Source organism: Ambystoma mexicanum, chromosome 3q (genome assembly GCF_040938575.1).
Source record: "Ambystoma mexicanum isolate Mex_15411 chromosome 3q, UKY_AmexF1_1, whole genome shotgun sequence".
Lineage (NCBI taxonomy): Eukaryota > Metazoa > Chordata > Amphibia > Caudata > Ambystomatidae > Ambystoma > Ambystoma mexicanum.
Window position 1 is genome coordinate 317349647 of NC_090926.1, and position 19718 is coordinate 317369364.

Here is a 19718-nt window from a genome sequence, read left to right on the forward strand (position 1 = left end):
CATAAATTCACTTGTGAGTTACTTCTCATCAAAATCCAGGTTTCTCCTGAACACTCCATACACTTTATTACCTATCGTCCTCCAGGCCACGCCAGCAACCAATTCTTGAGTGATTTTGTACAGTTGTTGGGCGACCTGTCCCTAACTCATCCTAAAATAGTCATACTGGGGAAATTTTAATCTCCATCCCAATAGCCCTCTTGATTTACAAGTTGCTAAACTCATTTCTTCCCTAACTGACTGTGGTCTTTTCCTAAGCAATCACAGGCCCACCCACTTGGGTGGCAACCAGCTTGACCTTATTTTTTCAAATGTCCAGGAACTTCTCTCCTCCCCCCGTACCCCCCCCCTCTTGGTCGGTGCTCTAGGCAGACCACTTCCTGCTCCCTTTCTCTCTCCACTCGCCCAGTCTAAAACTAGACTGAACTCCCAAGTAAAATTTTACCACTGGTGGTCTAGTGTCCCATCTGAAACAATGTTCAACTCTATTGAAACACTTACTCAACAAGGCCTTCTCATGCAATTAATCCATTTGGCTCCCTGATTGAGACCTTGTAGTCTACTGCTGACTCTTAGGCCCCTTTCAGGCTCTCTATCATCCGTGCCAAACCCTCTGCTCCCTGGTACTCTCCCGAACTGCGATTGTTGAAGCAAAAATGTTGACAAGCCGAACGGAGATGGCATTGCCTTTCAGACTCCTCTGTGAAACTGGCTTACGTACAGGCGCGAAACATTTACCAGAGCTCCATTAAAAAGGCCAAAACCCAGCACTTCCCTGACCGTATTTTTAGTGCTACCTGCTCTTCCAAAGAGTTGTTTCGGGTGGCCAAAGAACTGACCACTCCTGTCCACCCCCAGGCCCGCTACTACTCTACATATGCAAGCACACTGCGACAACTTCAGAGATTTTCTTTAAAAAAGAAAGCAAAATCTGTGTACGGATAGGCATTGAAAGGCCTATGCTTGTTGACCCTCCCGACGCCCTTCTTCACTGTATGGCGCACTCCCCCAACGCTTTTAGTTTCACGATAGTGACGGATACTACGGTCTCTGCTGCCCTACTTAAGCTCAAATGTGCTTCCCCTACTGATCCAGTCCCACTCTGCAACCTTCAAACTCTTTCTCACAAACGTGTCCCTCTACTCACGGCAGCTCTTCAATACTCATTTTCCACTGGATATATTCGTCACTCGCTCAAACATGCTGTGATTTCTCCACTATTGAAGAAACCTCACCTTGACCTTGCTGCTGTGGAAAACTCCCTATGTCTCTTCTCCCTGTAATTATGAAACTGCTTGAATCCATCACTAATCCTGAACTCTGCTTTTCTTGAAACCAACCATCTTCTCCACCCCTTCCAGGCCGGGTTTTGTCCCGGAATGGGTACTGAATCTGTCTTGGTGGCCTTTCTTGATGACATTGCTCTACTCCAGGACCGCAGAGAGGCTGGTGCTCTTATTTTCCTTGACCTCTCTGCACCATTTGACACCATTGACCATCACAGGCTTCTCCGTTGTCTTCATGAAGCTGAAATTTCAGGTATCCCTCTGAAGTGGTTCTGTTCCTTTCTTTCCAATCAAGTCCAAACTGTTTCTCTTCCCCCATTCACTTCTCCCCCACTATCGGCCCTTTCCCCTCTCTTGTTTAACCTGTACATGTTGGCTCTGGCCAAATTGATTTCTAGCTTTGGTGTACATTTCTTTTCCTATGCTGATGACACACAGATTCTCTTCCGACTTAATGTCCATTAGACTGATGAACGACTGTCTCTCGGCAGTTGGTGTCGGGATGGCCAACAACTGGCTTAAATTAAATTGCGATAAAACCGACATTCTATTGGTTGGCTCCAGCTTTGCAGGGCAGTCCTGGACCTCAGACTACTGGCCTTACCTCTTTTGGCCCCTGCCCTGCACCCTCCTCTGCTGTCAAAAGCCTAGGAATCAAAATTATGTTCTCAGGCCCCATAGAAACTCAAATCTCGACAGTCTGTCAAACTGGCTTTGCAAAACTAAAGTACTAAAAAAGGTACTTCCTTTCCTCCCGACTGACTACAGATCAAAAATGGTTACAGCCTCCATTATGGGATCAATTGACTACTGTAATGACATGTATATTGGCCAACCTGAAGCTCTGCTTCAACGCCTACAGATCTTCAAAACTCAGCGGCCCGCCTTGCCCTGAATGCTCCCAGACTGGCTCATTCCCAGGACCTTCTTCGCCATCTTCATTAGCTCCCTGTGAAGAGCCGAGTCCAATTTAAAACTCTCTGCCTTGTACACCGGGTCACCCACAATGCTGGGTCTGAGTTCCTTGAATCCAGACTCACACTCTATGAACCAAGTAGAGTGCTCCTCTTGGCCAACCAATCACTGCTCAGTATGCCTCGATTACAACGGACTTGAACTGGAGGAAGGTCCTTCTCTGTGCTTGCCCCTACGCTGTGGAATGCCCACCCTTCTGAGATTTCGCAATACTCCTGACTCTGTTTCCTTTTGTAAATGTCTGAAAACCTTTTTGTTTTAATCCCTCTAGTTTGCTGCCCTCTCTTCTCTTCTCTTCTCCTAGTGCCTTGATGCCTTCTGGTCTTGTCCGCGCTCTATAAGTTTCAGTACAATACAATAAAATTACCTTGGTTCGCTTTTTGAATTAAATTGTTTTTATTATGTAAATTGGGGCTATTTTATCCCTTTTTTACCCGTCATAGGACTGGTGCAATTTCGCCTGCATTAGAACTCTATCAGAACCAGGCAATTTCAGCTGCTCTTTACGGTTCAGAGTTATGGTGGTCTGAAGATGTTGAGACAATTGTCAAAAGGGAAAATAACTTCCTGAAGATATTGTTATTATTACCCCTCAGTGCCCCGACGGTTTTAGTTCATATGGAATATGGCACAATCCCCCTAAGCTCTGACCTTATGTTTTGGCCAGTTATGGGTTAGAGTCTGGACTCGGACAGCCTTGGAACCGTGTAGGGATGCTCTCTTGCACATCATGTCTTTTGAAGGAGCAAGAAACCTGAAATGGCTCTCCCAAATGAAAAACCTATTTTTCTGTTTGAATATGGACGAGTTTTGGAACAAGTTGGAGCCGAATTAAGCCCCTTATAAGAAGAGCACAGACTCTTCCTCCTTGAGGTTTCAAGGCTAAGGTTGGGCCTGGACTTTCTGGCCCGGAGCCATACAGCTGGATTTAAGTCCTACTTTGACCTGATCAAGCCTTCATATGCAAGAACACTTTATATGAGGCTTAGATTGGGGATCCTGCCAATTGCTGCCTTCACTTCCAAATGGAAAGACTCAAATTCAGCTAACTGTCCAATGTCCAGTGCCGCTGAGGAGACACATTCCCATTTCTTTTAACTTTGTAAGCCTACTGAGCGGCGGTTGTATTTGAGATCCTTATTGCTGGAAGCAGATAACAATACATGTGGCCATGCTTTAGAATGTTTGACACAATGTCTAATCCCTCCAGCGGCATGCTCCGTGACCAAATACCTACACAGTGAATGGTTGTTGAGAAGAAAGATGGCTGTTTATTAATTCGGCATCAGGCTGCAAGTTTTTCTCTCCTGGCTTTCTAAAAATATAATGCATGGCAGTGCCTTCATACCCATTTGTACATGACAGCTAGAGTCTTATGCTGTCGGAATATCTATTTCCAGTGGATCATACCTGTTTCTTACATAAAGCCTGTTTAGCAGGGTTATTTTAAACTGTAAGCTGTTTTCTATTTTATCTATTGAGCATGGCTGTGTGGAAGAAAGATGGTTGTTTATTAATTTGGTCCCCAGGCTGCAAATATTTTTCTGCTAGCTTTTTAGAAATGTTATGCATGGTAGTGCTTTTCTACACATTTGTACATGACAACTAAAGCCTTACACTGCTGTAACAACCCTTTTTAGTGGATCTCACTTGTTTTTTACTTAAAGTATTCTCAGCAGGGTTATTGTACACTGTAAGTTGCTTTGTATTTTGTCTACTGTGTAAAGTATCTAATCCTGACGACTCAATGTCGAATAAAGGTCTTTGGAACTGAAACTGTAAATTATATGAATTATTGTGAGATTCAATTTTTTTCTTTTGTACTTTGATGTTTTCTTTCTTGTTTTTAACATTTTGTGTAGTTTTATGCAAACCAAATCAATTTAAAAAAAATATAAAAATTATAGCAACAGTTCAAAACCCTGGCTCTTCTGGGCTGGAGTGATAGCTGTATTTGAAAGGCATTGACAACCCTGGCTCACCTATGTATGATATGGTTGGTGGCTACATGGTATTAGGAGGTCAAACCCCCTGACTGGTGGAAAGTAATCTGGCTGGTACCATTTTCAGAGATGGGATATCCCTATTCTGCTCAATTAGTTTGCCGTGGTTGCTGGCAGGCCTTGTCATACAGAAGGATGGGAGTCAAAAGTCACACATGACGATGATTGGCAGTTTCTTCCACCCCGATATGCCCATATGCTCCCGTTAATGGATGGCATGCCTCTTAACGCTGGATCTTTTCTTCTCCATTAGATCTTCGAAACCAGCCATACAGACGAGCTGATGCTGTGATCAGGAATGCCTGGAGGCGGCTCTGATGGGGGAGTGGAAGGGGTGATGAAATGCACCCAGCTATGAACATTTCTCCCATCATGGCACTCATCTGCAGCACTCCTCTACGCTACAGTATTATGGACCTTCTGGATTGGGCACTACTGCTCTCTAGAGAGGCTTTTAAAAGGGAACTGGAGATCACCAGCCATTCTTCCTGAGAAGTGCCTTAAAACCAGTGTTATTGATTTCTATTGCTTTTATTATTTAAGAATGCTCTATTTTAATGTTTTTAACAGTTAAATATGTAAGTATTTTTTTAATTTGTAGACGTTGATGGTAGTGTGCAAGGAGACGTGAAAGCTCTATTCTGAGATATGGCCCTAAACTTCCTCTGTCTTAAAGCAACCAATAATCTAACCTGCCACGTCTCCTGCCTCCGGGACGGACTAATGTGATTCATCACTACATCCATACATGTGCAGAAGGGTCTCCTCTGACCAGATCCTCAAGCAGTGGCATTGTCGGCCTGGGACCTGTTTAGTGGCTTCAGTCTGCTTGTTTTCTAAAAGGAACTTGCACTTGAGCCCGTTTTTGAAGGTCTACAGTAACCACTTTCACCATACGTCTTTGTGAAAGACTAGCAGAAACTTGCATTCTTGTGGATGGATTATGGTATCTGTTGCATGTTTTTGTTAGGGGACACGTAATTGCGTGTTTCCTGTATGACTCTGGTATCTTTTCATGGAAATGCCCCAGCCACCCGTGGGCAAGGGCCAGCACTTGAGGACAAAGTTGCAGTGACTCCTTATTGGGACCATTGCAGGCTGCTATCCACCTAGCCCATAGATCTCCTTTTTAGGGTTAATTCTTGCCACTTTCTAATTTTTTAATTGATGGGTATGTTCCCTTAAAAAGCCATGTCATAGAAAATTCTGTGTTGACCAAAGAAGACAGTTTTGCACAAAGCTTGAGAAAAGCTTTTCCTGGGCACCACCCACCCTTAAAGCAGAAGGGTGTTGTCTGTGACATCAATGAAGGTTTTTTTGTATGTCATTTTTGTAAGTATGTTGGTCTATTTGTGTAAATGCTGTTGTGTATATGCGCGTGTTGCAGAGTTATGAACACAGCGACCAGGAAGATATTGTAAATTGCATCTTGTGTTTTTGGGACCAATATGTTTGTGACGCCATGTGGTTCATAGAGTGGGCCTGAGAACTCTGATATGAACGCACAAGTCAGTTTTTAATTCTGGGGGCAGAGGTGGTGGAGGGAAAGGGATGGGATTTTATGTCTGGGGGCAGTTCATGTAATCTATACCCTTTGTACCTTCTTCTCGTATATCATCTCTGGGTTAGCATCAGGAGTATGTTGAAGTGCCTGATCTAACATTGTAGCGACCAAACATGCCCACCAGCACAGTGGAGGTGGACTTTATCAAACTTCAATTTGACAGGCTTCTCGTTGCATTCCTCTGTTGGCATTAGCTGAAGCCCATGTGTTGCTGCGATTGCCCATATTGGCAAGTGATTCCCGTGCCAAAGACTTTTCCCCAGGATGGCAGGACCCATCAGGGTTAGAAACCATGCACAAGGTGCATTTGTAACACTAAATTGAAGTTGGACTTGCTTGCTGCACGGCCATACCTATCCTACTTCACATTGGTTCAACACCACCCCACCCTGCCACTCTAGTGTGTGGTTTCCTCTGTGTGCTGGTGTTTAGACTGGCAAATACTCCTTTAACTGCAAGAGCTTCAATTTCATCTTTTTGAGATAACAAAATTGTCCCTAAGGGAAGTGAGATGAGTCCATGTTTTGGAGATTGGACAAGCAGAGTGGACTGATGCATGTTCCTTTCTTTGCATCTAGGCAGGAAGAGGGTGGGTGCTCTGTTTGCAATGAGAGGAGGAAGGGATTACAAGGGGATGCTTTGAAGAGCGGCAACCACTGTGAGGGAAAGGTTTGGCTGTGCCATAAGCGGGTTTCTTTTTCTGTAGCTTGCAGACTGATATATTGTATTTATTCTCTTCGATCATGTAATGTATTGAACCAATGATTTTCTACTTGTAAATCTTTTATTTCTGTGGCTATTGTAAGCTGCTTCCTGATACTGTACAGAATCTCGAATATCAGAATTCTCTAAAACCAGACTCTGCCTATACTTTCTAAACCTGGATGTAACAAACCTGACGGATGGATCACCTTTCTTTGTTGAAGTGGAATGTGAGACAAGATAAAGAAAGGAGCTCTCCGAGTAGGTTGCTTGGTGCACAAATCCAAACATCTTTGTGCAAAGTGGGATGAACAGGTACATGAAACTATTGCATCCTGGCCACCCTGCGCTTATTAATACCGCTCTATAGCTTTCAAGCAGCAAAGATGGAATATGTATCCATCAGAAGTGGCAGTCGTTCTCAGTCTTTTGGCTGGCGCGTGAACATTTGCTCTTGTCACTTTTACCATTATCCTCCTCTTACTGTATAGAAGGATAATTTGAAGCGGTCAGAGAGTATCATGTAATAAGTGGTCTTTAACTGCTGAGCAGAGAAAGAGAGAGAGAGAGAGAGAGAGAGGGAGAGATTCTGAGCATAGTCTTCGATCTAGTGGATGGTGTGGAGACTTGTTTACTGTAAATATAGACAGGTGTTGACTGAGGCATTCCTATAGCTTTACTGCTACACTACATGCACGTAATAACCACAATGCCGCTCCAAGTCGATACTCTTAGGTTGATTTTTTCTTTTCTGCCATCAATTCATTCACAGAGCTACAAGTCTGCACCTATGGTGGTGACAACGTTATGGCATGGCAACCTGCAAGGTCTCTGCAGACCCAGAGAGTAGGGATAGATTGTATGAGAAGGCTACACATAATTTTTGCCAGTTTATAGTTTTAAACCCCATGATGTCCAAGACCTCATGGAAAAGACACCTTTTAAATTCTGTACTAGGTACAATTAGCGGTCCACTGTGTTAATCACCAGAAGATTTGTAGACCCTGCACAGCTTGGCCGTCATGTTAGAGACTTGCCAGCAATGTTAAATGTTAAAGGTATTTGTACCGAGCACCATCACCAACGGAGTTGGTCCCCAGGCGCTTTGGCGGATCTACAAATGAGAAGGTGGGATGGGTTAGTAGGTGAAGCGGGAGTAGGATAGTAAGAGGAGCGGTGTTCTGTTGGCAGCTTCAACTCGGTATACACTGGGTGCTGAGCTTCAGTGCGAGTATTGGATCGATGTCAGTCCTCGTGTGCTGTTGGTGTTGCTTATGTGTTGTTGCAGTGTTGTGAAGTGTGTGCGGGATGTTGTGCGAGAGATGGTTGTGTGAGATTTTTGAGTGAAATAGGTCTGCAGTAATGCTGAGTTTTTTGTTAGTCGGTTTGTATGAAGGTCAACAGAAATTCAGAAATCTGTCCGAGTGTGGCATTCGCCAATCCTCCCAATTTCATCGGTTGGGCAAAAGGGCTACGCCTGGCAGGGTTTGTTTTTTGTGGGGCACTCCCTGTGCTGTTCTAACACGCTTTGTAAGTGTTATGATTGTTCCTCGCCGTTCTATTCTAGCCAGCTCTGTAGGTGTTCTAATGCTGACGGATTGATTAATCTGGTTGGGTGTCTATTGTCCTTCTAGGGTGCTGTGCTGGTGTATCGGACTCCTCTCAAACTTTCTATCTAAATGCGTCTGCCGGTTTGGATATGGTCCGTCCGGGGGAGTCAGTGAGACATTTAGGGTTTCGTCAGGGTCTGAGTATGTCATCAGTCTCTGGAGGTCTCCTTTTGTGGCTATTTCCCATGATATTTTATGGTCTGTCGTGTGGTCGGTTCTTTGGGTTCAGTGTTTGTTCATTTGAGAGTGGCCGAGGTTGGTGTTATTTTCGTTGTAGTTTTAATGGGGTGGCCATTCTAGTGTGTCACTGTTGTTGTTAAGCTTGGAAGAGCCATGATTTGAGGAGTTTCCTGAATGCTAGGTGGTTTGTTGTGTTCCGTATTCTCTTAGGTCATTCCTGGTTTTCGGTGCCTGGTGAGATTAAGAGGATCCTCCGAGTTTTCTTCTGTTCTCCAGCATGGGGTCTGGCATGGGTTCACATGCTCATGAATATTCCCCGTCGTCAGGCTGGGAATCCTCGGTAAAGAAAAATCAGTATCAGTTTCGTTTCTGATCTGTCTTTCGTAGTAGTAACCAATCACTGATCTCTGCGTCATACTGACCACAGCCAATGACTGCCATCTCCCTAAGCCCCGCCTCTGGCAGCCATCTTCAGATTTTTACCGCACGTTCAAGTGTTGGGATCCTCGTGCTATTGCTCTCAAGCTTTTCATAAGAAAATTCTCTCTTTTTCGGTCAAGAGCCTCAAGCTCCACCGTTTCTTTATCCGATCAACGGGGACCCGTGTCGGATTCTTCTACGCCCCTCAAGGGTGAAGATTTCGTCGAGCCACGCTTTTGGAGGACTCCAGAAGTTTCTCAGGCCCATCTCGGACATGGCCCTGGAGAAGGGAAGGTCAACGCCCGGAAAGCTGTTCAGGGTCAGCCCTGGATGCCAGCTTCAGAATGTCTTTAAGGAGGTCGAACACTCCCTTTGCCTCTACTGCCTGCATGAGGACAGGACGCACCTGGAGGACGACTGTGCGTTTTGCGGCAGTATGTCGGAGCGGACCATGTAGGACCGCCATCTGCGTCTCGCCAACTGGCTGGAAGGGAAGAGCCCGTCAGGCGAGAAGAAGAAGTCCGAGCGGTCTTCTAAGACCTTTGAGGGCGCCCCGGCAACGGGGGCCCAACAGAAGGGCAAGCACCGCGAGTCCGCTGGCACCGGGAGTGCCGAACGGTCGGGCTCTACGAGTGCCAGGCAGGGCGCATCCTCCCCGGCCCAACACTCTGGCTCGGGTAAGAGGAAGGCCGAGCACCCGGCGAAGCTCCTGGAGAGACCCCCCGGTCAAGCTCGAAGGCCCCATCGGAGGGGGAGCGAGTCGGTGACCCTCCCCCCAAGGAGAAGGCGGTGAGCGCACCTAAGGTGGTGAAAGCCTTGATCCACCCTGCCAAGGCCTCTATCGAGACAGTCGCGGCGGCCCTGGCTCAGCCTGTGTAGGCGACCTCGGGGCCCAGAGTCTCCCTGCCACCGCAGAGGGAGTCCTCTTTCATGCCCATCGACAGGACCCCCGTGAAACCTCCGACGGAGAAGAAAAAGGGGGGGCAGGAGGTCCTCGTGGATTCGGCCTCAACCTCTGAAGAGGAGCTGATCGAAGTCTCAAGCCACGGCGTTGGCGTGGAAGAAGACCAGCCTGTCGGGAGGGACCCCGACGTTGGAGACGACGATAACGTCGAGGGTGCCGACGAGGCTCCTGACCGCCCGTCGGAATCCCCTCAACCAGTGCCGCAAGACAACTCGGTGGCCATTTTGTTGGCTATACAGTCCTTATGCTCAGAGATAAGGACGAGATTGCCGTTACCACCAACGGAGGAACCGCTCCCGACGGGGGACCTGGAGCCAGGCCCTTCTGGGAGCACTCCTCCTAAGAGAAGAAGGATTCATCCTCCACCTCCTTTTCAACCATCGCGCCCTGCTCAGCCCTCCTCCCCGTCCACGACCCGTGGGGATGATACGGGGACGGACACGGCCGCGATGGGTACAGACGACGAGGTTTACGACGAGGATCTCCCGTCGTCACCTCCTCCCCGGGCTTCCCCGCCCGACGAGATTGGATCGTTTCATGCCATGATCGCCTGGGCATCCGAGCTTTTCCAGCTCTGCCCGGAAGAGAAGAAGGAAGGTTTCCTTTATCAACGGCACGAGACCAAGAGGAAGACGGTCCTCGCTGTACCTCTACTGGACGATATCTGGGATGAGGGTCTCGCCCTCCTCAAGAACCCATCCACAACGCCTCCGAGAAGGGATCGGTACGAGAAGAAGTACCGGGTCCCGGATGCGGCCCCCTTGACCCCAGACTCGGTCGTCTCTGCGGCGGCAAGGAAGAAAGCGGGGGGGGCTTCGGCCTCTACGTCAACCTCCCCGCCGGACGGCGAGGGAAAGAAATTGGACACGATGGGACGCAGAGTCATCTCATCGGCAGCGACGACTATTAAGGCTGCCAACGCCTTGGCTATCGTAGCCCGCTACGACAGGGAGTTGTGGTACAAAATCGCCCCCCTGCTGGACTTCCTACCAGACGACAAGAGGGCGGAGGCCCTAGAGATCTTGCAGGAAGGAGAAGTGGCATCGGACCACGCCATTACGATAGCGACGGACATCGCTGACACTGGATTTCGCCAGTTGGGCAACGGCGTGTGCCTTAGACGGCGTGGATGGCTCAAGGCAACGGACTTCCGGCAGGACGTGCAGACCAGAGTCTTGGACATGCAGTTCGATGGGAGCAACCTGTTTGGGAAAACAGTGGACGATTCCCTACAAGCCATCAAGACGGACACGGAGACGGCCCGGGGTCTTGGTGTTCTCCAGCAACGACGGCCGCCCTTTCAGAGCGGCGGAGGCAAGCAGGGTGCCTCCAAAGGTTCCGGCGGCGGATTTTCCACCTATCGTCAAGCGGCCCGTTGGTCGTCACAGGAGGCCTACAGGGGACGAGGCAAGTCGAGCGGACCCTGCCGTCGTCGCTAGGGAGGACAAGGCGGCAAAGCCTCGTCAAAGCAGGACTGAACCGGCCGTGGGGTCGGGCCCCCACCGAAGCACCTCAGTGGGAGGCCGGCTGGCGAACTTCGTCAGCGTGGGGGAGTCCATCTCCACCGACCGTTGGGTGCTGGACGCCCTGGCCCAGCGTAACCCGCTCGAGTTCATAAAGAAGTGCCCGCGCGTCCCCCCCGTGGCCAGGAAGGAGCATCACGTCCCTCAACATCTCCTGGAGGTAAAGGCGATGCTCAAGAAAGGTGCCATCAAGCTCGTCCCAAAGAGGCTTCGGGGCTCCGGAGTTTACTCAAGATACTTCCTCGTGAGGAAGAAGACAGGAGGATGGCGTCCCATCCTGGACCTACGACGACTGAACAAAATCATCAAGGCACAGAAGTTGCGGATGGTCACCCTCCAGCACGTCCTGGGTAAGCTGGAGGAGGGCGATTTCCTGTCGTCTTTGGATTTGGAGGATGCTTACTTCCATATCCCCATCCTAAAGGGACACCGAAAGTTTTCTCAGATTCGTGGTCCAAGGGCGTCACTGCCAGTTCAGAGCCCTTCCTTTCGGATTGAAGTCGGCCCCCAGGGTGTTCACCAAGTGCCTCGCACCGGTGGCGGCGCGGCTGCGCCTGGTGGGGATCCACGTCTACCCCTAACTGGAGGACTGGCTCATCCGAGCAAAGACAAGGGAACTCGCCGCGGAGCACACGGCGAGGACCGTCCAACTACTCACGGACCTGGGATTCTCCATAAACTACGCCAAGTCCCACCTGGTGCCCGAGCAAGACGCACTGTTTCTGGGAGCGAAACTCGACACAGTGGCGCTTCTGGCCTCTCCGTCGGAGGAAAGGACGAGGGCCATCTTGGGCTGGTTGCAGACGCGGCCAGGGTGAGGTCCATCAAATCCCTCCTCGGAATGATGTCTTCTTGCATTTATCTCATCCGCCTGTGCAGGCTTCGGATGCGACTGTTACAAGAGTTCCTGGACGCTCGCTGGATTCAGACGACGGGCAGCTTCGAGGACAGGATCACACTCGACGAGAGCTTCCGACGAGCGATCCGGTAGTGGGGCACCCGCGGGCATTTGACAGCGGGCATGAACTTCCAGACCCCGGGCCACCAGAAGACAGTGACCACGGATGCCTCCCTGGAAGGGTGGGGAGCGCACACCGAAAACCTGCACGCGAGAGGCCTTTGGCTTCCGACGGAGAAGTCCCTCCATATCAACGTCCTGGAGCTCCAGGCAGTGTTTTGGGCCCTCAGGTCCTTTCTTCCATCCCTCAAGGGCAAGGTGGTGAGGATCTTCACCGACAACACCACCACCATGTTCTACATCAGGAAGCAGGGCGGTACCAGATCCCCAGCCCTGTCCAAGGAGGCGCAGGATCTGTGGCATTGGGCCGTCGCCCAAGGGATGTTCCTGGTGCCGTTTCATCTGGCAGGAATAAAAAACACCATCGCCGACTCGCTCAGCAGAGAGCTGCGCTCGTGCCACGAGTGGGAACTACGACAGGATCTAGTGGACCGACGGTGGGGCACTCCCCAGATCGATCTGTTCGCGACGGCGACGAACTCCAAGTGCCGGAGGTTCAACAGCAGGTTTCCCCAGCCGAGGAGCATGGGCGATGTTTTCTCGTTCCCCTGGGAGGGCCTGTTTCTATACGCGTTCCCTCCATTGCCGTTGCTGATCCGGCTCATCAACCAGCTCAAGAGGTCACGGTGCAGGATGATCCTCGTCGCACCTGCGTGGCCGAGGCAGATATGGTTCCCGGACCTTCTGGACTTGTCAGCGTCCCCGTCAATCAAGCTGCCAGTGGACGTGGATATTCTCTCCAGGGAAGGAGGCGCCATCCTCCATCACGACCCGAAGTCGCTGAACTTGCAGGCCTGGCTCCTGCAGCGTTAGAGTTTGGAGGTTACGACATACCGGCCGACTGCAGAGAGGTTCTTGCAAAGGCCAGGGCGTCCTCAACTCTTAAATGCTACGGACACAAACGGAAGAGGTTCTCTGTCTGGTGCCATGCACAGAAGATTAACCCTCTACGGATTACGGCTCCTCAAGTACTGCCGTACTTACTGACGCTGGCCAAGGCTGGACTGGCGCACGCTTCCATCAAGATTCATCTTGCCGCGATCTCCCGATACACCAGAACCAGGGGACGGACGTCTTTGTGGTCTCATCGTCTGGTGAAAGAATTCATGAAGGGACTGTTCAGATTGTTCCCGCCGGTGAAGGCTCCGGCCCCGGCGTGGGAGCTCAACGTGGTGCTGACCAAGCTCATGGGACCTCCGTTCGAGCCTCTGCACTCAGCTCCGTTGAAGTTCTTGTCGTGGAAAACAGCGTTTCTTGTGGCCATCACCTCCGCACGACGAGTGGGTGAGATCCAGGCCCTTTCCTGCAAGCCCCCGTACTTGACTTTTCACGACACGAGGGTAGTGCTCAGGACGCACACCTCCTTCATGCCCAAGGTGCCGTCGGACTTCCACCTCAAGGAACCCTTGGTGTTGCCTGTTTTCTTCCCGTCGCCTTTGTCGCTGGCTGAAAGTACTTTGCACTCGCTGGATGTTGCTAGAGCGCTGAAGTTCTACGTGGACCGCACAAAGAGTTTTCGGAAGACGTCACAACATTTTGTGAACTTTGGACCTGTCAACCAGGGGAAGGCTCTCTCAAAGGCTTCCATTTCCAGGTGGCTCTCCGGCTGTATCATGTACTGTCATCGGTTGGCAAACCGACCGCTGCTCGGCCGTCCGAGAGCCGATTCCACCAGAGCGATCGCAGCTACCACGGCGTTCCTATCTGGTGTGCCCCTGCTGGACATCTGCAGGGCTGCTACGTGGAGGTCGACGCACACCTTCATGAAATTCTACTGCGTCGACCGGGATTCCAGGGAGTCGTCCAGGGTCGGCCAAGCAGTGCTGCGCAACCTGTTTGCCTAAGGTGAGCCTGGTGAGAAGGTAAGAGATGCTTAATGTTGAGTTGTTGTATTGCTTAATGTTGAGCCTGTTGCCACCTCCCGTGGTTGTGCATGTGTGTACTACTATATATTCCTTTATTCATGAGCATGTGAATCCATGCCAGACCCCATGCTGGAGAAGGAACAAGTTACTTACCTGTAACTGTTGTTCTCCAGCATGGGTCTGGCATGGATTCACATGCGAACCCTCCCGCCTTCCCCTCTGCGGCTCTTCACTTGGTCATACTGCCACTTCACGTGCTACCAAATCTGAAGATGGCTGCCAGAGGCGGGGCTTAGGGAGATGGCAGTCATTGGCTGTGGTCAGTATGACGCAGAGATCAGTGATAGGTTACTACTACGAAAGACAGATCAGAAACGAAACTGATACTGATTTTTCTTTACTGAGGATTCCCAGCCTGACGACGGGGAATATTCATGAGCATGTGAATCCAGCCAGACCCATGCTGGAGAACAACAGTTACAGGTAAGTAACTTGTTCCTTATAGGGTTTTGGTTCCAGGTGGATGTCGGTGCTTGATCTCAGTGTTCTTGTCGGTTGATATAGGCGTAGTTTATCACTAAGGAATTCTGTGCCTTGTTTGTGTATTGCTCTGTGCGTGATGCACATGGACTTGAACTTTATTCGCTGTTTTAATGGTAGCCAGTGTAGTATTTTTAGCGCAGGTGTGATGTGTTCTCTTCTGGGTACCTTCAAGAGGAGTCTGGCTGCTGCATTGTAGTTTTTTTAGAAATCGTTCGGGCATGCCCAGGTATAGGCTATTGGCGTAGTCTACTCTGGACATGATCAGAGCGATGATGGTAAGTGTTTTGTTGGCGAACGACAGGAACGGTAGGATCCTTTTTGCTGCTTGAAGGAGGAAGAAACATTTCTTGAGTATAGAGTTTACTTTTGGCTCTAGGGTGAGGTTGTTATCCATCAGGACTTTTTTACAGTTGATGATGGTTCTGGTGTGGTGCCAAGCTCTCTTGGCCAGGGGTTGTAGCTGATGTCTCCTCCCTTTTTTGAAACTATCATTATCTCTGTTTTGCCTGGGTTGATTTTGAGGTGGTTGAGGTTCATCCAGTTCAATATCTCACGAAGGCAATTCTCTAGTGTAGTGTTTCCTTCTCGGGTGTCCTGTATGTTGAAAAGTATTTGAGTATCGTCGGCGTAGTTGTAGCATGTGAGGCTGTGTTTTTTGATGAGTTTGATTAATAAGTACATGTAGATGCTGAAAAGAAGAGGCGAGAAGGATGATCCTTGTGGGACTCCGCACGTGGAGTCTCTAGGTTTGGATTTAAAAGGTTTCATCCATACGGTTTTGGTTCTGTTTGTTAGGAAGGATTTGATCCATAGTAGGGCGGTGTCTGTTATCCCTAGTCCTTCTAATCTCTTTGAGGATGTCGTGGTTGACAGTGTCGAAAGCTGCAGACAGATCAAGAAGAATCAGAGCGGTGATGTTGTCCGAGTCTGCATTCGTTTTTAGGTCGTCCCATATTGAGAGGAGAGCTGATTCTGTTCCTCTCATTGGTCTGAAACCTACTTGTGGCAGGTCTAGTAGGCAGTGCTCTTCTATGAATTCTTGGGTTATTTTGTATACTTACGTTTCTAGCAATTTGGCTATGTAGGGTATATTGGAGATGGGCCTCTACGTTTCCTGTTGTGATTGAGAGGTTGTGTGAGTAGCGGCTTGATGTATGCTGATTTGAAGGCCTGTGGTACTTTACCTGTTGAGATTGAGAGGTTGAGGAGATTCCTGTGGTATTCCATGAGGGTTCCTTGTTTGAGAATTGTTTTGTATATGTCCGGGGGGGAAAGGGTCTTCAGGAGAGCCTGATTTGTTGCTTTGGTTTACCAGTTTGACGAAAGCCTCAACTGATATTTCTGGGAAGCTTTGTAGCTTGTTTGAGAGTTGTTCGTCGGAGTCGCTGGGGTTTGAGCTGTGATTGCTTGGTCTGTTTTGTATGGTGTGTTGGATGGAGGTTATTTTGTTTTTGAAGTGGTCTCCTAGGTCATCGCAAAGTTTCATCGATGGAATTGGCGTGTTGTTGCAGCCCGGTTGTTTTTGTATTTCGTTTGATTTTGAAGAGTTCTTTTTGTGCGTTTGGTGCTCTGAAGATTCGGTTGTCGTAATGTTTCCTCTTTGCTTTTTGTATTTCCTTTTTATATGAGCGGATCTGTTGCAGGAATTTCAATTTGTTTGCAGTGGTGTTGTTGGTCCTCCATTCAGTTTCTAGTTTTCATATTTTTCTTTTCATGGCGTTGAGTAGTGGGGTGAACCATTTTGCTGTTGTTTTCTTACGTGATGGGGTGAAGGGCTTTTCTTTGGCGATGTTGTCTAGAGTTGTTGCGATCCACGTGTGGAGCAGGGCAACTTTTTTGTCTAGGTCTGCTTCTTCCATGGTTGATGCTTGTGGTTTGCTGAGTTCTAGGAGCTCGTCAGGTTGGAGTTTTTTATTGTTCTCCAGTTTCTTTTCATCATGATCAGTGGTTTTTCTTGTTGCTTTTTTGTTGGAGCGGCCGTTGGGATTATGAATGGAATGATGAGGTGGTCGCTCCAGAGTATTTGAAATGGGGGTGCCGTTGTGATGAGATCCTTGTTGGCGAAAATTGCGTCGAGTGTGTGCCCTGCTGAGTGTGTTGCTCCTTTGACTAGTTGTAGGTACATGGCTGCTAGTTGGGCGGTTAAGGATTTTTGTGTGGTTGTGGTCGAACCAGATGTTGAAGTCTCCGAGGATGATCAGATGATTGTACTTGATGGCTAGGATGGTGATTGCTTCTGTGAATGCATCGTAGGTTAGTGGTCTGTATATCAGTGTGAATTTCAGGTTAGTTTTGGGGTTTACTGATAGCCGTAGTATTAAGGATTCGCATTTGATGTTTAGAGGATCTTCCAATTTGATGGCCAATTGTTCCTTGTGGATGATCGATAGTTCACCACACCCCCACCCCTCTCTTTTGGATTACCTGTTTGCTTGGATGCATTAGATGTCTTCAGGCAGGCAGTTGTTGAGGGTGATCATGTAGTTGATGTCTAGCCATGTTTCGGTTACAAATAGGATGTCTATGCCTCCTTCTGATATGAGGTTGTATATTTACGTTGAATGTTTGGACATTGACCTTGCGTTTATTAAGTTACAGTGGATTCTCTGGGTGCGATTTTAATTTGTGGTTATTCTTTGTTCAAGTTTGTAGTTGTCTGGTCGTGGTGTTTCCGCATTGGTGTTGGTAGGATGAAGAACGGCCTTGGTGTTCCGCGGTTGTCGCGAGGTAAGGTGTGAGGTATAAGGATTTTTCTCTTACAGATTTTGTTCCGGTTATGGTTGCGTTAGAGGCGTTTCGTTCCAATGGGGCTGCTTCTTCTGGGTTCTGTCGGTGTTGTGTGTTCTTGCACGATCTTGTTCTTTCTCTGCGTCGGGTCATTTTTCAGTTTAAGGTGCAGGCGTAGTAGGGTAGTTGGTCCTCTATGCTGTGTTGTGCAGGCGCAGTGATCTTGTTTTTTTTTTCCTTCTGTGGATACGCTGGGGTGCTTTCTAGCTCAGTCTGTCGTTTCTGTCGGTGGGTAGGGTGTGTTTCCTAAGGGTGCACTGTCGGGGGGGGGGGGGGTTAGGTTTTGAACGGTCTGGTGGGATGGGACTTAATTAAGCTAGTTAGTGATGGGTTTCTGGGATTAATAGAGTACTGAGCTAAGCGCAGTTAGATTAGGGCCCTGTATAATGGGAGAAAGGCTTACACTTAGGAGAGTTCTGGACCTAACACTGGTGGATTTGAGGGTCAGTCGAGACAGCAGGGCACGATAATAAGCAAAGATGGACTCGGGGGTCCTGCACCGTAGGGAGGAGGCCCACGCCTAGGAGAGTAACAGGGTATCAGACTGAGCAACTGTATTTGAGGTCAGTTGAAGTAGTACTGTTCGATACCAAGCACAGCTAGATCTGGGAGTCCTGCACAGTGGGCGTCTCCCTTGGGGTTCACCGCGGTGAGCTAGCCGTGTAGGTTCAGGGGGCATGTACTGGTTGAGGAGTGAGTTTGAGGCGCAGCTACGACTTACTGAATATCATACAATGCAATCTGGACACAAAAGCCCAACTAGATTTCAGAGACCTGTATGGTGGGAGATAGGACTATCAGTGCAATCTAAACATCATACAATGCAGTTTGGAGACAGAACCCCTGTTAGATTTGAGAGACCTGTATAGTGGGAGAGATGCCTATCAATGCAATCTAAACGTCATACAATGCAATTTGGAGCCAGAACCCCTGCTAAATTTGAGAGACCTGTATAGTGGGAGAGAGGCCTAACCATGCAATCTAAACATCATACAATGCAATTTGGAGAAAGAACCCCTGCTAGATTTGAGGGATCTGCATACCGGGAGAGAAGCCTATCAATGCAATCTAAATGTCATACAATGCAATTTGGAGACAGAACCCCTGCTAAATTTGAGAGACCTGTATAGTGGGAGAGAGGCCTAACCATGCAATCTAAACATAATACAATGCAATTTGGAGACAGAACCCCTGCTAAATTTGAGAGACCTGTATAGTGGGAGAGAGGCCTAACCATGCAATCTAAACACAATACAATGCAATTTGGAGACAGAACCCCTGCTAAATTTGCAATGTAAAAAGAATTAGTTAACTCAAGACTATAAAGAGTAGGAAGCAACAGCACTGAGGAGCATATGCTGTGCGAGCAAATTAATCTCACAGATGGCATAGGACTCACATAAATGATCCTAGTTTTTAGTTTGGTAAAAATTGGTCCTGCGACTTTTAAAACTTACACAAATATTTTTGGTCTGCTTCTTTTGTATTTATTCTGGCTTTGTAGACCATTTGCAGACCCACATTTGAATCTGAAACCATGGTTGTGATTGGTGGATGCTAGGCTCACGACTGGCAAACACCATACTTCTGCAAACCCAAATTCTGGTATTTTGACCATGTGTTGCAAAGTCTTTTAGGGTGTGAGGTCTCCTAGCCACCTTCTCTGGGATGCCCTGACCTCTGAGGGCAAGTACACGACAGCAAGGAGTGAAATACGTCACGTTTGAGAAAGAAAATGTGTAATAGGGCAGTCAGGATCGCTGTTCCTAGTCCATGGTTGAGGGCCAGGCAGTGGAGCTGGGGGTAACATGTCACGAAGGTGGAGATCAGTGAACCGTCCCAAGGCGAAAATGCTGTGAAAACTGGTTTGTTTTATTCATGGCATATAGTAGTGTGGCCAAAGCAACGAAGAACTGTAAAAGGAAAGAAAACTGAAAGAAAAAAGGCCTTCAATGTTTCCCTCAACTTCAGTATGGAGGAAAGTAGGTTTGCCTCCCTTTTTGTTCAGAGGCAGGTTGAAAGAGAGCCTTGGTCACCTGACTGCTTTTGGGACTGACACCTTCACGCCTCACCACGTCTACATTCCTGCTCTATTGCTGCTACTGCTCACACCACATGCATGTTCCACATTCCACTGTGGGCTTGACCCACAGATCAGCGTCTCATCCCTACTTTGTGCCAAGCTTGCCCTCAAATACCTTCCTATTTTTGCTACCTATGATCTTTCTAGCTGCAAGGATGATTTCTTCCCAGGATCTCAATCCAACCATCTACCCCT

The 19718-nt window shown here is 48.6% G+C and overlaps 1 protein-coding gene across 6 annotated transcripts in view; it reads left to right on the forward strand.

Annotated features, from left to right (window-relative positions):
• The window catches only part of FMNL3 (formin like 3), a 780663-nt gene extending 773981 nt beyond the window's left edge, over positions 1 to 6682 (forward strand). For all 6 annotated transcript variants that reach the window (XR_011305037.1, XM_069653874.1, XM_069653877.1 and 3 more), the window contains one exon: positions 4518 to 6682. Coding sequence is in view for 1 of the 6 variants with exons in the window: in XM_069653876.1 (XP_069509977.1) it covers positions 4518 to 4582 (65 nt within the window). In the remaining 5 variants the exon portion in view is untranslated. The remainder of the gene's footprint in view (positions 1 to 4517) is intronic.
• Positions 6683 to 19718: the final 13036 nt, after the last annotated feature.